Below are 22,134 nucleotides of genomic sequence, written 5' to 3'. Positions count from 1 at the left end.
CTAAGTGCAAAGGCCAATGCAGGTCTTGATCCCAGGTCCCTGAGATCATGACCTGAGCCGAAATCAAGAGTCAGATGCTTAACTGACTGAGCCATCTAGGTGCCTCTTTCCTCTTTATAAATAGTATTTCTTTGCTATATATGAAAATACCATTTAGGTACAAATATTTAGGAACGTTTAGGCCATTTATAACTTTATTAAAAGTAGTAACTAAAACTAGTTGTTTGTTCTGACGTAAATGAGGCTTTAAATAATTAGCATTGACTAGAAAAAAATAGTCAAATGGAAGAAAAACAGGAATATTAAAAAATTTTAACCTGTATAGAAGAATAACTTTAATAAATAATAAAATATATGCTCAGATCTTGGTTTCTTTTCTCCAGTGAAAGGAACCAGGGCTACTTGGAGAAATGATTGCATCTGCAGCCGGAACAAAGGAAATAAAAGATGAACCTGTAGCATCTTGTAGTGCAAGAGAGCAACTACTCAAGAAAGGAAAAAAAAAAAAAAGGTGTATGGCAAGAATATCACTGAAGTGAAGTGTCCTTAGGACATCTCATAGGAGACCAGTGATACTGGTTTGTCTCATTGATGGTATTCACTTTGACCACTTGAGGCCAACCCGAAAGAGCACCCAAGTGCAAAGTTGGACAATTTGAGCAACATGATAAATCATGATATTACTGGTTTATAACTCAGAGGATAAAGTAAATATTCATGAATCCATTTGCTATAAATAAACAATTGGAGAAACGGGAGAAGAGACAATAATTTTAATTAATAAATGTAGGGGAGCCTGGCTGGCTTAGTCAGTAGAGCCTGTAATGCAACTCTTGATCTTGGGGTTGTGAGTTTGAGCCCCACATTGGGTTTAGAGATTCTTAAAATCTTTTAACAATAAATGTAGAAGGAGGGAAGGAAAAGAAAACCCTCATTTGAACACCATGGTAATAATTACTCTAGGGAAGGTCCATCAGTGAATACTAAAATTAGTAGGCACACCTTTGAGGAGAGAGAGTATATTTGCCTAGCCTCAAAAGTATCCCCCTGGAAATTGCCTTGGTGGTTTTAACATAAGACCACGTGTTTTTTGATATCCCCTCTCTCAAGAAGGTAGAGCTTATTAATTCCCCATCAGTGAGAGCTGGATTTAGTGTCTTGTTTCTTTTTCTTTTTAAGATTTTATTTATTTGACAGAGCACGAGTTGGGGGAGCAGCAGGGAGAGGGAGAAGCAGGCTCCCCGCTGAGCAGGGAATCCGATGCGGGACTCGATCCCAGGACTCTGGGATCATGACCTGAGCCAAAGGTAGACGCTCAACGAACTGAGCCACCCAGGCACCCCTAGTGTCTTGTTTCTAACAGATATAGTATGGAAAGGAAAAATAACTATATAGTGGAGAAACCTGGTAACCACCACCTTAACCAGATGATCAACGTTAACATCACCAGTAATAAGTCATGTTAATATTGTGTACTCCTCTTTGATATAGCAAGGGCACACACATCACCTCCGTGGTAGTCTTCCAGAATAATTCATCACCTCAGTGTATTCGTGACAAAATAATCAGCCCCAAATTGAGGGACATTCTACAAAACACCTGACTACTACTAAACGTGTCAGCAACATGAAATACAGGGAAAGACCAAGAAACTGTCCCATGGTGGAAGAGACCAAGGAAACATGTAGACTGAATGCCATGTGTTCCCTGAATTGGTCCTGGGAACAGGAAAAGGACATAGAGGAAAAATTGGTGAGATCTGAGTAAACTGGTTTTTTTTTTTTAAGATTTTTATTTTATTTTTAAGTAGTCTCTACACCCAATGCAGGGCTCAAACTTAGAACTTTGAGATGAAGGGTCCCATGCTCTACTGACTGAGTCAGCCAGGTGCCCCCTGAGTAAACTATTTTAGTTGATACTATTTATGAGTGTTAATTTCTTAGTTTCATCCAATGTATCATGCTTATGTAAAATGTTAGCATTGGAGGGAGCTGAGTGAAAGGTATATGGGAATACTGTACTATCTTTGCAACTCTTCTGTAGATCTAAAATTATTTCAAAACAAGTTTTGAAGTGATAATATTTCCTATGAAGCATTGCCAAAATACCATACCACATATCAGGAAATACCTGGAGCAGATGAATGTGTCCACTAGGACCACCGTAGGAATACAGTCAACAAAATCCAGACTGGGAGATTCTGTGGGTCAAAATGGGCAGAAGACATGAACATGAACAGACACTTCTCCAAAGAAGACATACAAATGTCTAACAGACACGTGAAAAAATGTTCAACATCACCAGCTATCAGGGAAATACAAATCAAAACCACAATGAGATACCACCTTACACCAGTTAGAATGGCAAAAATTAACAAGACAGAAAACAAGTGTTGGGGAGGATGCGGAGGAAGGGGAACCCTCCTACACTGTTGGCGGGAATGCCAGCTGGTGCAGCCACTCTGGAGGTGCCTCAAGGTGTTAAAAATAGAGCTACCCTATTCTACTTTCGTGTATGTTTGATATTTTTCATATTAAGTTTTTTTAAGGGTGATACTAGTTACATGCTTTCTGGACTAGAAAGTAGACGAGCTAGAATTTGAACATAGGCTGTTCTGTCCCCAAAACTATTGTGCCAGAAAGAGGTATGCATAGTGAGTCAACTGTTTAAAAGTTAGGGAGGCCTGTGGAAAAAAAAAGGAAAATATCCCCAAATGATAGTTACTGGGTTAAGGTGGTGGAATTCTAAGTGTTTTGTTTTGATCTATTTTTCCAAACTTGTTGTACCTACTTTTATACTTACAAAGAAAACATAGAGTACCAGAACCTTTAGAACAGCAGAGCTTAAATGCCATGACATTCTAGAACTGTGAACTGTTCTACTGGTATTGAGAGGTAGTTGGCACTATAGTACCACAGTGGAGAGGAGAAGTGTTGTGGAAGTGTACCTACTCACCAGCTCTGGTTTTATTCAGGCCCATTTTATCCCTTCAGTTTAAAAATACGTATTGAAATAGTAGTAATTTAAAAAGTTTATTTACACAAAATGTGGATTAAAATAAGGAAAATCTATGGGCACCTGGATGGCTCAGTCGGTTAAGCATCCAACTCAGGGTTTCAGCTCAGGTCATGATCTCAGGGTCTTGAAGTCAAGCTCCAAGTCGGGTTCCGTGCTCAGTGTGGAGTCTGCTGGAGAGATTCTCTCCCTTCCCGTCTGCTGCTCCCCCACTTGGACTCTCTCTCTCAAATAAAGTCTTAAAAAAAACAAAAAGGAAAATCTATATCAAATCCTGTCACTTACAGGAGGAGCTCTTTTAATTGTCAAATTATTTCCAGAAGTATTTTTGTATTTTCACCCATAGCAGATGAGTATCTCCGATTCACCACAGTGTTACCTGCGCAGATATTTAGCAGCAGAAACACTTAAATATAACTGTACCTTAATTCCTAAGGAAAGCATCGCTGAATGTAGAGTTTGAGAAAAAGGAACAGCATTCAGACCTTTCCCTAGAACTGGGTTAAAGACTGTTGCCTAGAGTATCATGTACGTTTATTTCAGGGATGAATATAGAAACTTCAACTATGTCCTTTAGTATTTTTTTTTTGAAGATTTATTTGACAGAGAGAGACAGCGAGTCCTTTAGTATTGATGAATAAAATCCATTTTAAAAGCGTCTTTTGCTCTTGCAGCAGAGAGAAGTACTCTAGGACTAGGTCATGGTCACCACTGCTTATAGATTTGGATTCGACTGAGAAAGGATTGACTCCCACTTTGCCATTGTCTCAGAGTTGGAGGTGAACAGGCATTTTCAAAGGCCATGTTAAATACATCCAAATACGATACGTGATTCTTGATTGGTTCCTAGTTCAAAAAAAGAGCTATAATACTCTATCCAACTCTTGGAACAACTGGAAAAATTGAATATGGACTGAATATTATGGGATTATTGTTCATTGCCTTAGATGTGATAATAGTTTTGTGGTTTTATAGGAGACTGTCCTTACTCATGCTGAAATACGTGAGGGTGAAGAACCACAGCATTTGCCACTTACCTTCAAATGGTTCAGCAAACACAGATAAAGCAAATATGGGAGAACGTTATTGTTGAATACAGGCAGAGGATTATACAGGTGTTCATTGTACTGTGGCTTTTCTGTGTGTCTGAAATTATCTTTCAAAAAGTTTGAGGAAAAGATAAACTTCTAAAAAACATGTTATATGTGTTTTTCCATTCTGATTTCAATAGAATTCCCGTTTTCTTAGCATGTTAGAATGATCAGTGTGGTAAGGGTGGGAAGAAAGTCCCAGCAGTTTATTTCAGACAGAATAAATAGAATGTTTAACAACAGAGTAACTGGTTGGACAACTGTTCTGTCTAGGCCAAGACCTCTCACTGAGAAAGAAATGCCAGTTTCTAATTTTTCTTCCTTTTTCAAACCAGCACAACAGATTTGTCCTGGACTGTAAAGACAAAGAGCCTGATGTACTGTTTGTGGGGGATTCCATGGTGCAGTTAATGCAGCAATATGAGGTAAAGGTGGAAGTGGGGAGGGTGGGTCTTGGTTACCAAAGTAAATCCATTCATCGCTAGCAAACTTTCACTCTGAACTGAATCTGTAGGCTTATTCATGACACTTTAGAGAAGCTCTAGTTCAGAGTGCGAGGGAGGTCAGACCTCCATAATGGAATTCTTTGTGCCACCAAGCATGATGAGACAAAAAGTTCAGAATTGTTTCTAACTCAGCTCCCTTTCTTGCCTTGGCTTCCAAGAAGCTTCCCTATTACATTTATTTACTTAAATTTGTCCTAGTCATGATTCTCAAGTCTTACTGTGTTTTACATTTTCTTATTTTGTATATATTTTTAAAAGATTTATTTATTTATTTAATAGAGAATATGGAGGAGGGGTAGGGCAGAGGGAAAGGGAGGCGGAGAATCCCAAGCAGATTCCGCACTGAGTGCAGAGCCCGATGCGGGGCTCGATCCCATGATCCTAAGATCATGACCAAGAGTCAGATGCTTAACTGACTAAGCCACGCAGGTACCCCTTATTTTGCGTATTTTTTTTTTTTAAGATTTTATTTATTTGACAGAGAGCAAAGTAGGGGGAGTGGCAGGCAGAGGGAGAGGGAGAAGGCAGACTCCCTGCCGAGCAGGGAGCCTGATGTGGGGCTCGATCCCAGGACCCTGAGATCATGACCTGAGCCGAAGGCAGACGCTGAACAACTGAGCCACCCAGGCGCCCCATATTTTGTGTTCCACATCTTTTTTTTTTAAGATTTGCACTCTTCCAAGGGCAGTTTAAAGGAAAAGATAGCTTGATTCCTTTCTGGCTCCAGCACTCTAAATTTCTTCATCCGTGTTTCTACTTGACCCTATTCATTTTGATGCATGAGTAAAGGGACAGGAGAGCTTACTGAGTTGGCACCTTGAGTATAAATGCTGGGACCTCGTGACGGGCATCAGGCAGCATTGTGACTCCATTCTTGAGCTGAGGTCGAAGGCTGCATTAAGAACTGAGTGATAGAGGGGCACCTGGGTGGCTCAGTCAATTAAGCATCTGACTCTTGATCTCAGGTTTTGATCTCACGATTGTGAGTTCCAGCCCCACTTTGGGCTCCACGCTGGGCATGGAACCTACTTAAAAAGTAAAGTAAAAAATACGTTAAAAAAAAAAAGTAATCATAGAAAGAACTGAGTGATACAGTGCCATCCTCAGAGCCTTGCAAACACTGAGGTAGCTCATGATTTGCAGCATTACATTTGAATATAGAAAATGAAAATTATTCTTTCAGGTGCCTCACAACACATTGCAATGGAAGAATTTTATTTCCCACTCAGTTTAAATAAAGCTCTTTTTTCTCTTTTTAGATATGGCGAGAGCTTTTTTCCCCACTTCATGCACTGAATTTTGGAATTGGGGGAGATACAACAAGACATGTTTTGTGGAGACTAAAGAATGGAGAACTGGAGAATATTAAACCTAAGGTGAAATGAAACTAATGTTTTAAAGAATATCTTTAATCTTGAGTCTTTTCCAGGTAGTTAAATTGTCTGAAACCGCTAGTAAAAACAAATTGCTTCTTTAAAGCATTATTTTGCTATTGTCTTTGCTTTGTGCCCCTTTAAGATAAATGATACCGTTGTCCTTGCTTAAGAACATTGCAGATAGGTATTAAGAAATCAGTGTGTTGCTTGCTTAGGTTGTATTTGTAGTTGTTAATAATGGTCTTCTTTAGCTGTAGGAAGGGATTTGATGCTCATGAGGCATGCATGCTCTTCTGTAGACCCGAATGCAGCACCAGGGGAATCTGCTCAGACAAGGGCCGTGGTGGCAGTGCCATGATTCCTTTCAGGAAGTCATTTTGGAGCTGTTTAACCATATCAACAAATTAGTAATCAAGGCCTCCCAAATTTTTCTGAAGACAATTTGAAGCAGATATGAACAAATGTTCATAAGTGTGTACCCCACTACCCTAACACATTATAAATGTTCTGAGTTGGCACACTGCGTGTAATTTTTTTCAGCTCTAAACAAAAAAAACAAAGTTGGTAACAGTTGCTTCGTTGGAAGTATTTTATTTTTTGCCTTTGAAAATTTTTTTTTAATTTTTAAAAAAAGATTTATTTATTTTAGAGAGAGCATGAGTGGGAGGGGCAGAGGGAGAGGGAGAGAGAATCTCAAGCCAACTCTGTGCTGAGCCCAATGCAGGCCTTGATCTTATGACCCTGAGAACCCAACCTGAGCTGAAAGCAAGAGTTGGGTGCTTAATGGAGTCTGCTACCCAGGCGCCCCTTTTCATTCGTTTATTATTATTTATTTATCTATTTGAGAGAGAGAGAGACAGAGCGTGCTCCCCTGGGAGTGGGGGGAGGAGCAGAGGAAGAGGGACAAGCAGACTCCATGCTGAGCGCAGAGCCCAACATGGGGCTCGATCCCATGACCCAGAGATCATGACCTGAGTGGAAATCAAGAGTCAGACGCCTAACCAACTGAGCCACCCAAGTGCCCCTCTTTTTTTTTTTTTTTTTTTAAGATTTTATTTTTAAGTAATCTGTATACCCAGTGTGGGGCTTGAACTCACAACCCTGAGATCAAGAGTCCCATGCTCTACTGACTGAGCCAGCCACAAAGTCCTATTTTTTGGCCTTTCTAAAAGAAAAACTAGTCCATGTTCCTGTCTTTTGTGACAGGGTGGAAAGTTACTTTGTTGGGTTGTATAGTAAGATGTATGTCTCTAGGTGACAGCCACCTCGTAGATGAATTTTTTTTTTTTTTTTAAGGGGGAAAAACTCCTTGAAATGTCATCCAGCTTCCTCCCCAGCTACTCTTTCTTCAGTATAACTGCATTTATACCAGTTACATTCCCTTGGGTACTTTTGTTATTTTTTTTCTGGAAGATGCTTCTAGTCAGGGACTTTCTGTGGTAGGAGTTGCAAATATTTTTCCCTGGCTTTCTTAGATTTCACTTTAATATTTTCTTCAACATGCAGAATTTTTATTTTTATACAGTTGGATTTGTTATCTTTTTTGTATAGTTTCTGGATTTTAAGAGCTTAGCTTCCAACTCCACAATGATGAAAGAATTCTGTCATTCCCTCCCAGGGTAGTTTTACTGCTTCGGAATTAATCTGCTTGGAATTTATCCTGAGATTTATGAGGCCTAAATCAGTGTTTGAAGGTGGCTGCTCAGTTGAAGTTATCCCTACCATTTGACAAGTTCACCTTTCCTTCTTTTGATTTTTTGAAAGAAGATGTTTATCTAAACATTGATAAATATTTTTATCTAAACGTTCCTTTATTCTTGGTTGTTTACCCCTCTCCCCGCTTTCTTTTTCTTCCCTCAATTATAGGTCATTGTTGTCTGGGTAGGAACAAACAACCATGAAAATACGGCAGAAGAAGTAGCAGGTGGAATCGAGGCCATCGTCCAACTTATTAACACAAGGCAGCCACAGGCCAAAATCATTGTATTGGTATGTAGCCTTTGGGTCGTAGTCTTTGATGTCATTAGGTCAGGGGAGGACTGTTTTTAGAAATACGATTGCTCATGAATATAGAGAATCTCTAGGTGAAAGCAGTTTATGATACTCCTGAGAGGCTCTTCTCTGATGTGTCCTCTTATCTTACTGGTTTCATCATTTCCCAGACCAGCTGAGGGAGTCCTCTTTTACCTGCTTATCCTTGTTTAGAGGTTGTTGTCTCAGGTAGCCTTAGTTTTTGTTTTTGTTTTTAACTGTATTCTGATAATTTTTAAAATCACGTATGAAACTTGTCCTAGTCCTGAGTCTGTTTTTATTAGACTAGCTTTGGATTAACGTGGATGTGTTGTTCAGTCCCACTGTTCATATGTTAAAGGTGGTATATTTATTAGAATCTCTGAATTCTCTAAAACATCAGAGATTCTGTTAGCAAAAAAATGGGGACTTTATAGTCTTACTCCTAATGGAGTGTAGTGTAGCCCTTTGTGGAGCTAAAGCATTAAGTCTTCACAGTCTCAGAGATAAATAGCTATCTTTCAGTATGAAAGTTTATGTATAGGTATTCCTAGCAAAACCAAATTCTGAATGAAATCTGATATGTATTCAGTCCTTTAATGAGATGATGTTAAGAAGATAGTCATTTATTCAACAAACATGAGGATCACTATGTACAAGACACTGTCCTGGGTCCTGAACATACAAAAATGAATAAGACATTGTCCCTCTCAAGGAGCACACAGTCTAGTCTAGTGGTCGATGGGCACAGCAATATAAAGAAAGAATTAGCATACTCTATGCTAACGGGAGTAATTATATTGTATGCTAAGGGGAGAATAGGTTGTTTTTTTGTTTTGTTTCGTTTTTTTAAGAATTTATTTATCTATTTGTCAGAGAGACAGCGCATGCACAAGCAGGGGGAGCAGCAGGTAGAGGGAAAAGCAGGCTCCCCGCTGAGCAAGGAGCCCGATGCGGGGCTCGATCCCAGGACCCTGGGATCTTGACCTGAGCCGAAGGCAGACACTTAACTGACTGAGCCACCCAGGCATCCCAGGTTTTTTGTTTGTTTGTTTGTTTGTTTTTAAGATTTTATTTAGAGAGAGTGAGTGCACTCAAGCAGGGGGAGGAACAGAGAGGGAGAGAGAGGGAGGGTGAATGAATCTCAGTGTGGATCTGAGTGTGGATCCTGATGTGGGGCTTGATCTCACGACCCTGAGATCATGACCTGAACCAAAACCAAGAGTCGGACGCTTAACTAACTGAGCCACCCAGGCGCCCCGTGAGAAAGGGTGGATTTTATAAAAGCTACATTTGACTATAGTTTTTAAAGAATTCATTGGTCTCCAGACAAATGGAGAAAGAAAAGAAGGCGTGACAGGGAGGGAAAAAAAAATGGTGAAAGTCTTATACTTGTGTGTGTTCGTTGGGCAGATGAAGGGGGGTGCTTGAAGAATTCTAGGGCTGTCACTGAATGAAGTTTAAGGCTGGGATGGTTAGGAGCAAGAGATGTGGCCAAGTCACGCAGGGATCTGTCTGCCTTGAGAGAGGAGCTTGGGTTTTTCTTACTGGTGCTGGGGAGCCACGTCTTACTTTTCTGTTACATGGTCTCTAATATACTTTACTTGCTTATATCCCCGCTTTACTCCAAAAAGGGTTGTGGTTAAGAGTCCGCCTCTGAGGTACAGTGGCTGGTCCATAGCTGCTTAGGACATATTTGTTGCGTGAATGTTGCTGAATAAATCCTCCATAAATAGTCTTTGTTTCAACCCGACTTTTAAATTTGATAGACACCGGTGTTCTCTACAACACTCAAACATCAGCAGTGCCCTAAATGATTCCGTGAGGGAATGCTTGCAGAAGTCACTGAACATAATAGCCCCGATCCCGTGACAGTTAAAAGAACTATGTGGAAACAAGATTTATGATGTATTTAAGTGAAAAGTCCAAATACTAAACTGTGTGTGTATTATATTTAGAATTACTTAAAATACAGATAACCCTTGAGGGGCACAGACCCCCATACAGTTGAAAATCTGTATATAACTTTTCACTCAAATTTGACTACTAATAGTCCATTGATCAGAAGCTTTCCTGATAAGCAGTCAATTAAGATATATTTGGCATGTTATACGTATGACATACTGTATTCTTACAATAAAGCTAGGGAAAAGAAAATGTGACTAAGAAAACCATAAGGAAGAGAAAATAGATTTACGGTACTGTATTTATCAGAAAACATTTGTGAATAAGTGGACCTGTGCACTCCACACCTGTGTTGTTCAGGGGTCTGCTATAGTCACGTGGTGAAGAGATTAGGAGCATGATATTTTTCTTTTTTGTTTCTTTTAACATGATAGTATTTTAGTAATTAATTATTATAGGGAAAAATCACATGGCATACCTTTGATATTCTCATATTAAGGAAAATGCTATGCAAATACATAAGGTGCTTTTCTCATCCTCGCTTGAAAATCCCAGTAGGTATGGTGCCCTGTTCTTAAGGCTTACTCATTTTTTATGGCTTTGTCATGGTGTCCTTTGAGTGTTGGAACAAAGTGTATGTTTATTGTTCACTGGCCATCCTCCCTGGTTGCTCATATCTCAGCAAGACTCCGATATGTAAGCAGTTCTTTTTTGTTAACTGTTAGATGCAGAGCCTAATACTTCAACAGTTATGTAAATGAGGGTTTAGGATTGACTTTGTGAAATTTTTGAGCCGCTTAACAAGGATAGGAGGAGATGGTCTAGGGTAGCAGAATCATAATTATCTATAATTCTCATTTGGAACTATACAGGCACATAATAAAGTGGTAATAAAGTTTCCAACATTTTGCTGAAAAGAATTAAAGACATGAACAAGTACTTAACTTTGGCATAAAGGTGTTTTGTTTTTTTTTTTTAGTAGAATACCCACAGAAAATCTATTTTTGTAAAATAAGACCTCTTACCATAGCCTGTAGGAGAAATAGGTAGAAATTTTTTTGCCTACATAGGAATAACTTGGTGTGTGCTATCACTAGTTGTAAACCAACTGAAAGGTTGTCTGACAATAATTTTATAATAGGATCAGCATCTGTAAAAGGACATTTCTAGTTTGAGATGATAAACCTTGGTCTTGCCATGTAAGGGTGGACTTTTATTGACTAAAGGAGGACAGACATGTGATTTACCTGAAGATAGGTAATTAACATAAGTTAAAAATGAATTAAGGAAATATGTTTTATCCTAGCAGATAACATGTGGCTTTGGTTGGTCTAGACCACATTTGTTCCCACCATCTGTCTTGTGCAGTAGTATAGGTTCCGTGTAGCGTTCATAAACACACGTGCATTGGAGCTAGGTGATTCTGATGGCCGTATGGAGCATGAATTGAAGGGAAGACCACGCTGGAGGTAGGAAGGCCAGTCAGGAGACTTTACATTAACTGAGCGAATCGTGGTAAGTTTCCAAGCCATAGCAGCATGTATACTCAGAATGGAAGAGAAAAAAAGGTTTTGAAAATTATTGAGCATGCAAAAGCTGAGTAATTTAATGGTAAATAGATAAGGTGTGTGGGATGAAAGATGCAGGGAGGTCGGAATGATCAGTTGGTACAGAGAATGTAGAAGGAGCATAGTGTAGGGAGAAGATGATGAATTGCTTTTGGACATGTCCGGAGTGCCTGGGGAAGTTTGGGCAGTTTGGTTCTGGGCTAGAGTGTTCAGAGTGGGCGGAGTCGTAGGCCGAGGACAAGACCCTGGAGTGCACGGACAGTTAAGGGACAGGAGGGGGAAGAGGTGCTTCTGAAGAGACGGAGAAGGGGTGGTCAGAGGACTATCATTGAAACCAGTCTAGTCCAGAGTTTCTAGTCTAGTGTTTGAGAAATCAAAGTTTTAAGAGTGAGCGTCAAATGGAGCCGTTCTTCCAGGAATCTCAGAAATCACAGATGAGTCAGTAGAGAAAAACCAGTGACTCTTCTCTTCTTGTGCTCTCTGCTTTGCCCCAGGGTTTGTTACCTCGAGGTGAGAAGCCCAACCCGTTGAGGCAAAAGAATGCCAAGGTGAACCAGCTCCTCAAGGTTTCCCTGCCGAAGCTCACCAACGTCCAGCTCCTGGACACAGACGGGGGCTTCGTGCACTCGGACGGTGCCATCTCCTGCCACGACATGTTTGATTTTCTGCACCTCACGGGAGGGGGCTACGCCAAGATCTGCAAACCCCTGCATGAACTGATCATGCAGTTGTTGGAGGAGACCCCTGAGGAGAAACAAACCACCATCGCCTGACTGGCTCCCATCAGTGTTACTTGCACCCCAGCTTCCTCAGATCAGTTATATCACTGGCACTACAGAATCCTTCTCTTTCCTAAGGCACTTTGCATTGTAGAATGTTCCTGGATGTTCATATCTAGTGTTTGAAGGGGAGGAGGGATTTAAACTGGTCCTGTACATAGAAGGTTGGTTTGACACAGGAGACAAATTAGCCAAGGAAGATTGTTTAAATTCGTTTGAAACCAGAAGGGGACTTTTTAGTTGTATGTGTGACACACTCATTGAATTATCACAGTTTTTCCTAGGACAACATCGAGCCTAAGGACGGAACAAAATGAAGATTTTTTTTTCATGGCCTTTCTTTCTATGGATTATGTCATATAGAGTAACGATCAGGATCCACACCTACTTGGCTTTAATACAGATGTCTTTTCCAGTTTTTAAAGTTCATAATTTAGCCCTTTGTTTTTAGTTTGCTTTACTCCTATGTATTCGCAACATTTTCTTAACGTACAGCATCAGATTGAACGTGCTTGTGATTCAGATATGGGAGATGCTATGGTTAACAAGTGAATTTGTTCCACTCTCTTAATCTTTCCCATGTTTAGCAGTGGAAGAAAGGTTTTGCCCCATTTGGGGGACTCTACGGAGGGTATTATTTTTATGCTGCTGAATATCATGTCTATAATAGACCCATGCATGCAGCCTTTTTCCTCCCTATTTCCCCTCATCCCCTCTTTGTTTTGGGGGGGGGTCCTTGTTGACATTACAGGCTTTTAACACATTTTTGACCTAGGAGCTCTGTTGCTGGAAGTGTAAGTCCCCAGCCAGTTACTCTCATGATGATAGTACTGATGTGCAGCTCATTCTCGTGTGGTGCTCTGTGCGTAGTCTCTGTAGTGCTGTTCCAGGTTCGGAGTTCTGGTTTGGTTTGGTTTGTTTTTCCCTCAAGATGTTTTACACTTTCCTCTTTTGGGAAAAAAAAAAAAAAAAAAAAGGCAACCAGAACTCTATTTCCCATCCCATAAGCCCTGACATTATTTCAAGTTTTATAGTATCTTAGGGTGTATATTTTATTTTTTTATTGGCTTAGTTTTTAAAATTATATCAGTCCAGAAAAATTTGGCCTTTTTCATGAGGAAACAAATGGAGCTGCTCTTCAGAATAGGCATTCTACCTTGATCCCACCATTTTAGTGAAAAAGAACTAGGTTGGTTTGACTTTCAGGGTCTGAGGATTTCTTTCGAGAGAGCTCTTTATAATCTTAATGTTTTGCTTGAGCTTTAAGAACTGCCATTTTAAAAATAATGCGACAGTACATGGTTTATTGTTCAGTATACCTTTGGAATATGTACAAACTGGATCTACAAACAAATATTTTTAAACTGGACCAGGTGGGTATTGGAGTAACCTATTAAAATGTGCTCTGCACTGATTCTGCTTAACATTCAAGTTCAGTGACTAAGGAATATGTTCGATGTTCTGCTTGCAAGGCAAGTGTCAGTGCTTTTGTGAGTTGGAGGGGGTTGCTGATTTGTGCTAAGAGCCGCTTCTGATTGAGAGGGATAGAACTTGGGCTGATGTTTTTCTTGTGAAATGTCTTTCTAGGAATTTTTTTGGTCTTATTTTTAGTCCTTTTTTTTTTTAATACATTTCTGAATGTATCATGTCTTCACTAACGACAGAAAGTACATGTGATGTTTACTAGACTCGTTTCCCACATTAAGGTTCCCTCTCTTTTTAGGAGCCCAGATTCTTGAGTTTATCAGGACAGGTTTTTTCTTAGCTGAGGCATAGTTCTAAGGAGGGCGGAGAAGTTTGTGTGTAAAAAGACCGATTCTTATCCAGGTCTTTTTCCATTTGTCAGAGGGCGGGAGTATCGTCCAAACAAACCCGTTAGGTTATTCCTGCAGCATGCGCTTTTAGCTTCCCTCTTGACTAAGGATGAAATAGCCCTTTGTGAGCTGGCCTTCGGCTCCTTTGCTTATGTGTGTAAACCTCGGGTGTTACTACATTTTAATACCTACCAGAGCTATTTGAGCAATAGTATTTGAACCACTGGCCTTTTAAATAAAAGTCTGACCCATTGCTAATGTGCAGATACTGAGTCCACTTTCATTTCTTGCCCGCTTTCTTTGCACTGCTTTAGGGCAAAAAGTGTTCATCTGTTTTTCTTTGATTAACATACCTGTTCGCTACAGTGACAGAACTTAATGCTTACTCTTTGGATTTCTCTCTTTATACTTTTCATGTATATGTAAATGTAATGCACTGTCCAAGTGAAATGTCCTAGTTGTCATTGTGATTAAGGGGCCAACTTTCCAGACAGCTAGCAGAGGTGTTCTGATCCTCCCCCCAGCAAGTTTTAATTCCTTTGCCCCTCCATTCCCGATACCTAGCTGGCAGCCGGTGATGTCTGTGGATTTCTGTGGGCACATTGTGAATGTGGCGGGTTGAGGGTGTACTGCCAAGGGTGACCTAAGGCGTGTTGTTCTGCTGCCTCCATATTCTAGGCTGCCATGGGCAGTGGTCTGGCACCCACTTAGGGTCTTTTTCTACTGTTGGGGGCATCTGTCTAAACCAGAATCTTCTGTGAAAAACCTTACCCCAACAAAAATCTTGTGTAGCTCATGCCCTGCTCTTAAGAATTCTGTCTCTTGTTGTTAAAAAACAAAAACAAAAACAAAAAAAAACACTTTTTTTTTTAATCTAGTCACTGTTTACAGTTGTATGCTAACGCCTGAAATGCTGTCTGTGCTGTGGTGTATGAGCATTGCCAATTTTATATTTATTGCAGTGAAGAAGAAACTAAAAATATATGAAAATGAGGAGCATGTCCACGCTCCTAAATCTGTGTGGGTGCATGTGGGAGAAGTGAGTCGGGGTCTCTTGAAAGGAGGCTTTTTGGAGTGGGGTCTCCCAGGCTTCTCCTTGGTGTTCCTGCTTGGGGATCACTGCTGCTAGCTGACTGGACCTCCCCAACAGAAGTTTGTGATTCTGCTTTGGCGAAGTTTCATTGACTAGTAGAACTCATTCTGTTTTAGTGCATATTTCAATATAAATGTAAACGTTTCTCTCAAACTTGCTTATGTCTTTCTGTCTCCTTTATCAGAGTCTCTGGATTCCAATGGAGGGAAAAAAGGGATGCTTTTTTTTTTTCACCTACCTTCTCACAAGCACATTGGATACTTAGAACATCCTCCTTCTTTTCTGGGGAACTGAATATACTGAGCTGACTGTCATCACATCTCAGGGCTGTAGGAGGGAAGGATGGGGTGAGCAGTTATAAGGAATCCTAACTAGACACCTGGGGAAATTGTCAAAGGAAGTATTTCAGATTGGTTATGAGTATCTGTCAGTTAAAAAGAACTGATTCTTAAACTGTTAAACTGACCTCTTGGTCTTTTTTCCTAATTTCAATCTTTAGAATTTATTCACATTAAATTTGTAATTTCCATTGTTTCTCACTCTCTTCCTCACACTAATAATCATCAGTTTCCTTTTTTACACTTTAGAATATCTCTTTCTGCTATTGCCCCAAGCATGCACTTTGAGTGCTTCAAATTAATTGGACTGTTCTGAGTTCCTGTGCCATCTGGGAAGAAAGTCCTACTAATATTCAGGCGTATTCATCCCCATTCTGCTCTTGGCTGAGAGGCCCAGGGAGGTATGGATGGTATCCATCTAAGGAGTCCTGTAATTTCGGTACCTGAGCTGGTACCCAGCTTTACCGGATTTCAGAGTCCTTGCCTTGCCACTGCTCATCCCATCCGGGCTGTCTTTCTAGTTGTAGATACGTCCCTGGTTTCCTTCCTGCAGCCGGTATACTCGTCTTCTGTCCCGTCCTCCACACGGCCACACGATTATCAGAATTTAAAGTGCGTTACCTGGCCATCTTGCTTTCCACCTTAAAGCAACAGTAGAATGAAATTGTGTTTATGGAGCCAGAATTTTTGGTGGTACACATGAAGGGGTTCAAAGACTGCTCGGCTGTTAACATGTCCGTAAGTTCAGACTGACAGGAAGACCCTTGGGGAAATGAAGTTTAAGATCTAAAGGAAACAGGAAAGTAAGTACATCAGATGGCAAAAAGATAACTAAAATAGAAAGGTACCAGCTTCCATATGCTGAGGCGTGGGGGCGGGGACCACGGGGGTAGATGAAAATGTGAGGGTTCATTCATACCAGAGACGCTGAGAAAGCCCAGCTGTCTCCTTTGCAGCCACCCTTACCCAGGAGTCCGTAGTGTTTGTGCAGACAGGTCAGGCTGGTAGTACGCTGTAGACCACCTGATCTGAACTAGGATGAATGGCGTCGGTGGCACCAGACTCCTAACACGATATGACCGCGGAGTTCAGGACAGGAACCGGGAGCATGGACACAACTCTCACATAGCATCTTTGCCTCCCCAGTCTAAAATAGCCTGACCCAAGTATGGCCTCTATAGCAGTGAAACTAGAACGAGGGTCAGTTACTCAACTGGCCCATCAGGGCCTAACCTGATGACTAGCCACCAACCACACCAGCAATAATTACAGCAAACTGATAGGCCAGTAAAATGTTCCTTTGCTGCTGTAAGCTCCGTTTTTTGTATCATCTTTATCACTCTTCACCGCAGTGATTGCTACTGAGTTAAACTGGTTTACTCCTGGAAGAGAATAGAATGTGGAGATACTAAGATACTTTGGCTTTTCTAGTTGTCTTCCATATCTAATCACACCAGGTTCCTCTCTGCCCTCTCCTCCCCCAGAGGCTTTGCCTTTGTCAGCTGCTCACTGGTTCCCCTTCAGTCACAGAGCAGCAATGAAAGCCACCCAGGCCCTCTTAAGTGTAGCCAAACTACTAGCCCATGTGAACTTCACTGGCCAGGACAAGTGGGTAGGAGGGAAGGCTCCCTCACCAGTACCCACTTGGGGAAAAACTGGACGAAACCAGCAGGAGAGTCCCATCTCCTAATTTCCTCCAATTCATAGCAGGGATGAATTCTTCACTCGGCTACATATTTTTACATAGCCTTGAAGCAAGGGTCTTAGAGGTTTGATAAACACATAGTCTTCTACTCTGCCCTGATTTTATGCTATTGATTTTACGATCTCAAAAAACATTGTACCTACCGCTCAAGCTTTGACCTTCGTGACGCATGCAGCAAGCTCATCAATAACTACACATAGTCCAACCCATTAGATAGAACATCCAATGCTTTTCATGACTTGACCCTCTTCAATTCATATCCTCCCACCCCTTTGAACCTTCACGCCAGTAGCACTGAACTTTGTGACTTTGTTCCAAGTTGAGACCCCTTGTCTGGAATGTGCTCCTATTCCTTTGCTAGGCTAGCTTCTGTTCATCTTTCTGGAGCCCCCTCAGGGACACCTCCTGGGGTGTTTTCTGATTTCCCTTATTTCCAGCTCTGGTTTGTACCAGATCTCTCGTCTCTGAGTTCCCATAATACCTTGTGTAAATCTTTTATCATTGCACTTACTCTGTATTATATGCTTACCTATTTGTCTACACTGTTAGATTGTGAATTCTTAGAACAAAGAATGTGTTTTAAGTATCTGTGTTCCCAGCACCTAGCTTAGTGACTAGTACAAACTAGGCATTGAATAAATGAATGAACAGGAGATTGAATGATTTGTTCATGGTCATCTAGCCGGTAACTGTCAGTACTGAAATTGGAATACAAATCTTTTGACTTCATTTCCTGTTCTTTCAATGATACCACACTGCTGCTTGTGAGGAACAATGCACATTATTAATAAGGACAAACAAAATTCACTTTTAAGGGGCACCTGGGTGGCTCAGTCGTTAAGCGTCTGCCTTCAGCTCAGGTCATGATCCCAGGGTCCTGGGATCGAGCCCCTCATCGGGCTCCCTGCTCAGCGGGAAGCCTGCTTCTCCCTCTCCCACTCCCCCTGCTTGTGCTCTCTCTCTCGCTCGCTGTGTCTCTCTCTGTCAAATAAATAAATAAAATCTTAAAAAAAAGAAAACACAAAATTCACTTTTAAAAACAAAAACAGATGCCATACATACCTATCACAGAAGTTTTCGACACATTTTCTGGAATTGTTTGATTGAAACTAGACGGAATTAATAAGATAGTTTTTATAGGAAAAGTAAAACCAAATAAAAAGTTAGACTGGTTCAGAGGAACAAATGTATCGTGAATGAGAGAATCACCTTTGTGAAGGCTCCGGGGACCAGTGAGGTAACAGGAGATGCTATGGGAGGTGGCCTGTATGTGAGCCAGAGTGTAAAGAGAGGGGACCTTTCTATTATTGAGAACTACATGGAATAAGGGTTGAATAGCTGCCATGTTATCTTTAGATAACAGCCAGAGAGGAGGAAAAGGTTCTTGAGTTGCATCTTCTGATTTCGTAGCTGGAGACCCAAACCTTCTTGAGATAGGAGGATGGCTCATTTTTAATCAGTGATCTTTGGAGACAGATTTGAGTTGATCAATTGTTTATCTCCTTGTTTTCAGCAGCCTGATTGACCAGCTTCATTTCCTGCAAAGCTCTGATGTTGATTCCAGCACATGGCCGCAGGGAACAGGATGCAAGGCCTGAATGTGTTCACATTTCTCAGTCTGAATGGTGAAAGCCCCAGGAAACCAAAAGTGGCTGATGGGTCTGTGGCAGAAAGTTTGTCCCCTTAGTCAAAACTGCTCTCCTTTGACTCCCCTCCTACTCGAGACAGTAGTTCAGGATGACGAATGCAGGCAAGCCCAGCTCCCCTGTGCTGCATTTAGGAGGTAAATGGACATAAGACATGACTCTTAAAAGGTCAGAAAGTTTAATTTGCCTACGATGCCCAGTGCAGGGGCTTACACAGAACTTTCTGACGTCAAAGTCCTTTTTCCATAGTACCGTGAAGCCATGTGACAGGTTTGAGACCTGAGCCCCAGAATGATGGAGTAAATACTCTGATTCCTAATCTGATACGCATCCCATTTTCATAGTCCTTGGAGAGATGACCAGACTCAAGGGCAGCCCTGAGAAAGAACAGCACTTGCACGCTGAAGAGAAAGGACTGTACAGTGCTCCTGCGCTGCGGCTGCTGGGCAATTCTGTTTGAGCTCTGCGTGGATACACGGAGACCCTTTTATGGTCGTGATAAAAACAGGGAACTTAAGTCCATTTCCTTCAGAGGGCTTGGTTGTGTAACTTTTTTTTTCTGGGTAAAAGTTACTTAATTCTAAAGTCGGGTTTGATCCTGCCACCCACCCACAGGCACGGCCACTCTCTACCTCCTGTGGAAAGCTGGGAACCTCATCAGCTGCCTGGTTGATGGTCTTTTCTGCACTCAGGATCGGAAGGATGGCCCACAGGGAAATAGAAGGAAGTCATCTGAGCCTTGTGACCCACCCTGCCCTCATTGCCAGGGCTGGGGTTGGGCTTTTTATATAACATGGCAGATAATGCAGTAGCTGGACCAGCACAGAAAGCCCAGGGGGCTGCCCCCAGGCCTTGACATCTCCTCCTTTGCACTCACAAGTCTGGCTTTGAGACCCAGCACTGCCCTTCTTTTATGCTAACTGCTGTAGCCAACAAAAAGGCCTTCTCTCCTCAGCACTGCCAGACCTGAGAAAGGACCTATTCATAACTGGGTTTTGCTGTTCCCTCCCTAGGGGGTGGGGCAGAAGGGCTGAGGAAAGTTCTGCAGACCTGAGAACTGCAAGAAAGTATGGGGCTGCCGCCCTCCTACCCTGTTTGAACACAGAGGGTGCTGAGGATTCAAAGGTTAAGCTCATGAGCCCTTGCGAAGGGGAAGGATCCTTTCTGGGTTTATTTAGATAGATTTCTCAAGAACTAAGATATTGCTAGGAGAAAGGGAGCAAACAAATATCAGCAGTCCCAGTCCCGGTTGTCTGGCCTCAAAGCAGTGGTTCTCAAAATGTATTGTGCATATCAAGCTTCTGGAGTGCTTGTAAAACCCAGATTCCTGGGCTGCACCTCCAAAGACTGCAATTCAACAAGTGTAAGTTGTGTCTGGATATGCATTTTTAACAGGCTGGGAAGGGGTGGGGGCACGTTTTGCCCCAAAGCCTGAGAGGCAGAGTTGGAATGCCCCCATTCTGGGCTTATTCAATACAGTCCCCGGACCAACCAGCCCAGAGCTGAGACTGGTGCTTCTCATAGCACCCAGGAAAGTTCCAGAAACCAGTTACATTACATCAAGCTAAGTGGGGAGCTCAAACTCAGAGTGGGAGTATTTTCTTAGAGTTCCAGATTTACTGGCAAGATGAGGAGTTCACCATGAGAGAGAAAGTGGAGTTCACTTGGAATGTGGAAATCCTACATCGACTGCCCAAACTGGGCTGCTGACTGCATGGACTTACAATGAAAGATCTTCCTATTATCCTGAGGGTCCTCCAATTCAGGTTTGTCTAGACATGCTGGAGTCTAGTAAACTACTCACTCTACCTGTCTGTACAATGAGGGGTTGGTCGAGGAGTCTGCTAAGGTTCCCTTTGGTCTGACTTTCTAGGGTTCTCCAGAACCTGCAGCCTGCTTCTGATCTTCAGCCTCAAGTACGACTGCTTGGGCAGGAGGCCAGGTCTAATTCTTGCAACACACCATTTGCCTAGTATAAATAGAACAGGAGTTGCACATAGTAGGTGCCCATTAAATATTTATTGCAGAAATGAATAAATGTAAGTGGCCATGAGATAAAATAGTCCTCGTTGGAACAGAGCCCAGAGAAGAAGGCAGGGGCAGGAGCTGTGGCTGCAGGAATCTTGGGAGCAAGAGAATTCTCACAAGCCTCTGGCCCAGGTGGCTCCATCGGGTGTCTGCCAATTTCAGAGGTGGCCCTGTTATTCCTTTTCCTTTAAACATCTAATTCGTCTTAAAAATCCATATGTATCGTAGAAAATTTACACATTTTTATTTTTTTTTAAAGATTTTATTTGAGAGAGAGAGAATGAGAGAGAGCGCACGAGAGGGAAGAGGGTCAGAGGGAGAAGCCGACTCCCCGCTGAGCAGGGAGCCCGATGTGGGACTCGATTCCGGGACTCTCCAGGATCATGACCTGAGCTGAAGGCAGTCGTTTAACCAACTGAGCCACCCAGGCGCCCAATTTACACATTTTTAAAAGGTATATAAAAATGTTTTGAAACCATCCGCAGTCCAGTGATTTTTCTTCCCTTTTTGGTACTTTTCCTTGCTTTTGGAATTAGAGGAAAATGATACATGCCATTTTTAAAATCATCTGTAATTCAAAGATTTCTCAACGTTTTCTATGCATGCCTACGTATTTGGAAACCCTACTGTTGATATAGTGTAATATTGTGACTCCTCTGCTGATATCTTCCTTAAAGTCTTAAGCATCATTTTCAATGGCTTCAGGATAATAGCACCTTTAACCACTCCCTCATTATGGACATTTAGGCTGTTTCCTTTATGCTTTATATTACAAATATCGCAAAAATAAGCATTACTGCCTACACATTTTTAATCTGTATTTATTTCCTTAGGAAAGAGTCCCAAAAGTGAAATTACTCTGTCAAAGAGTATAAAGCTCTTTAAACTTCTTGAAACACGGGCCAAAACGTTTTGTAGAAAAGTTTTCATCGATTTATACTGAAAGTTACTATCTCAATGAACTTTTTAGCTGCCTCTGCAGAGAAGAGGAGAAAGCCCTGCAAGCTTCCAGGCCTCCCTGAAGCCTCGCGGCCGCTGCAGTACAAGGTGAGAGGACGCAGAGGTTCCTTCTGTAGTTTTGCCTCAGCCATCCCTCCGCAGGGAAGGCGCCCGTCCTGTTTCCTAATTGAGTTCTTCCTTTCTTAATGGCCCAAGGATGGAGGATGTTGGTGGTAAAGGCAGTGAGGGTGGAGGTGGATCCTTACGTTTGAGCAAAGAAGACTTTGTCAACAAGAATCCCACACTCGGAGATCCTTCACG

At 41.7% G+C, this 22,134-nt stretch overlaps 1 protein-coding gene across 1 annotated transcript in view; it reads left to right on the top strand.

Moving 5' to 3' along the window:
• Nucleotides 1-18,018, top strand: part of PAFAH1B2 (platelet activating factor acetylhydrolase 1b catalytic subunit 2) — a 28,309-nt gene extending 10,291 nt beyond the window's left edge. Inside the window, exons 3-6 of the mRNA XM_028105812.2 lie at nucleotides 4,442-4,531; nucleotides 5,872-5,988; nucleotides 7,855-7,977; nucleotides 11,966-18,018. Coding sequence (XP_027961613.1) covers nucleotides 4,442-4,531; nucleotides 5,872-5,988; nucleotides 7,855-7,977; nucleotides 11,966-12,244 — 609 coding nt within the window. The 3' untranslated portion in view covers nucleotides 12,245-18,018. The remainder of the gene's footprint in view (nucleotides 1-4,441; nucleotides 4,532-5,871; nucleotides 5,989-7,854; nucleotides 7,978-11,965) is intronic.
• Nucleotides 18,019-22,134: the final 4,116 nt, after the last annotated feature.

Source organism: Eumetopias jubatus, unplaced genomic scaffold (assembly GCF_037043125.1).
Source record: "Eumetopias jubatus isolate StellerSeaLion01/CBP00866 unplaced genomic scaffold, mEumJub1_p1.0 scaffold_13, whole genome shotgun sequence".
Lineage (NCBI taxonomy): Eukaryota > Metazoa > Chordata > Mammalia > Carnivora > Otariidae > Eumetopias > Eumetopias jubatus.
Note: the sequence above shows the minus strand (reverse complement) of the source record. Positions and strands in the feature narration are given on the sequence as shown.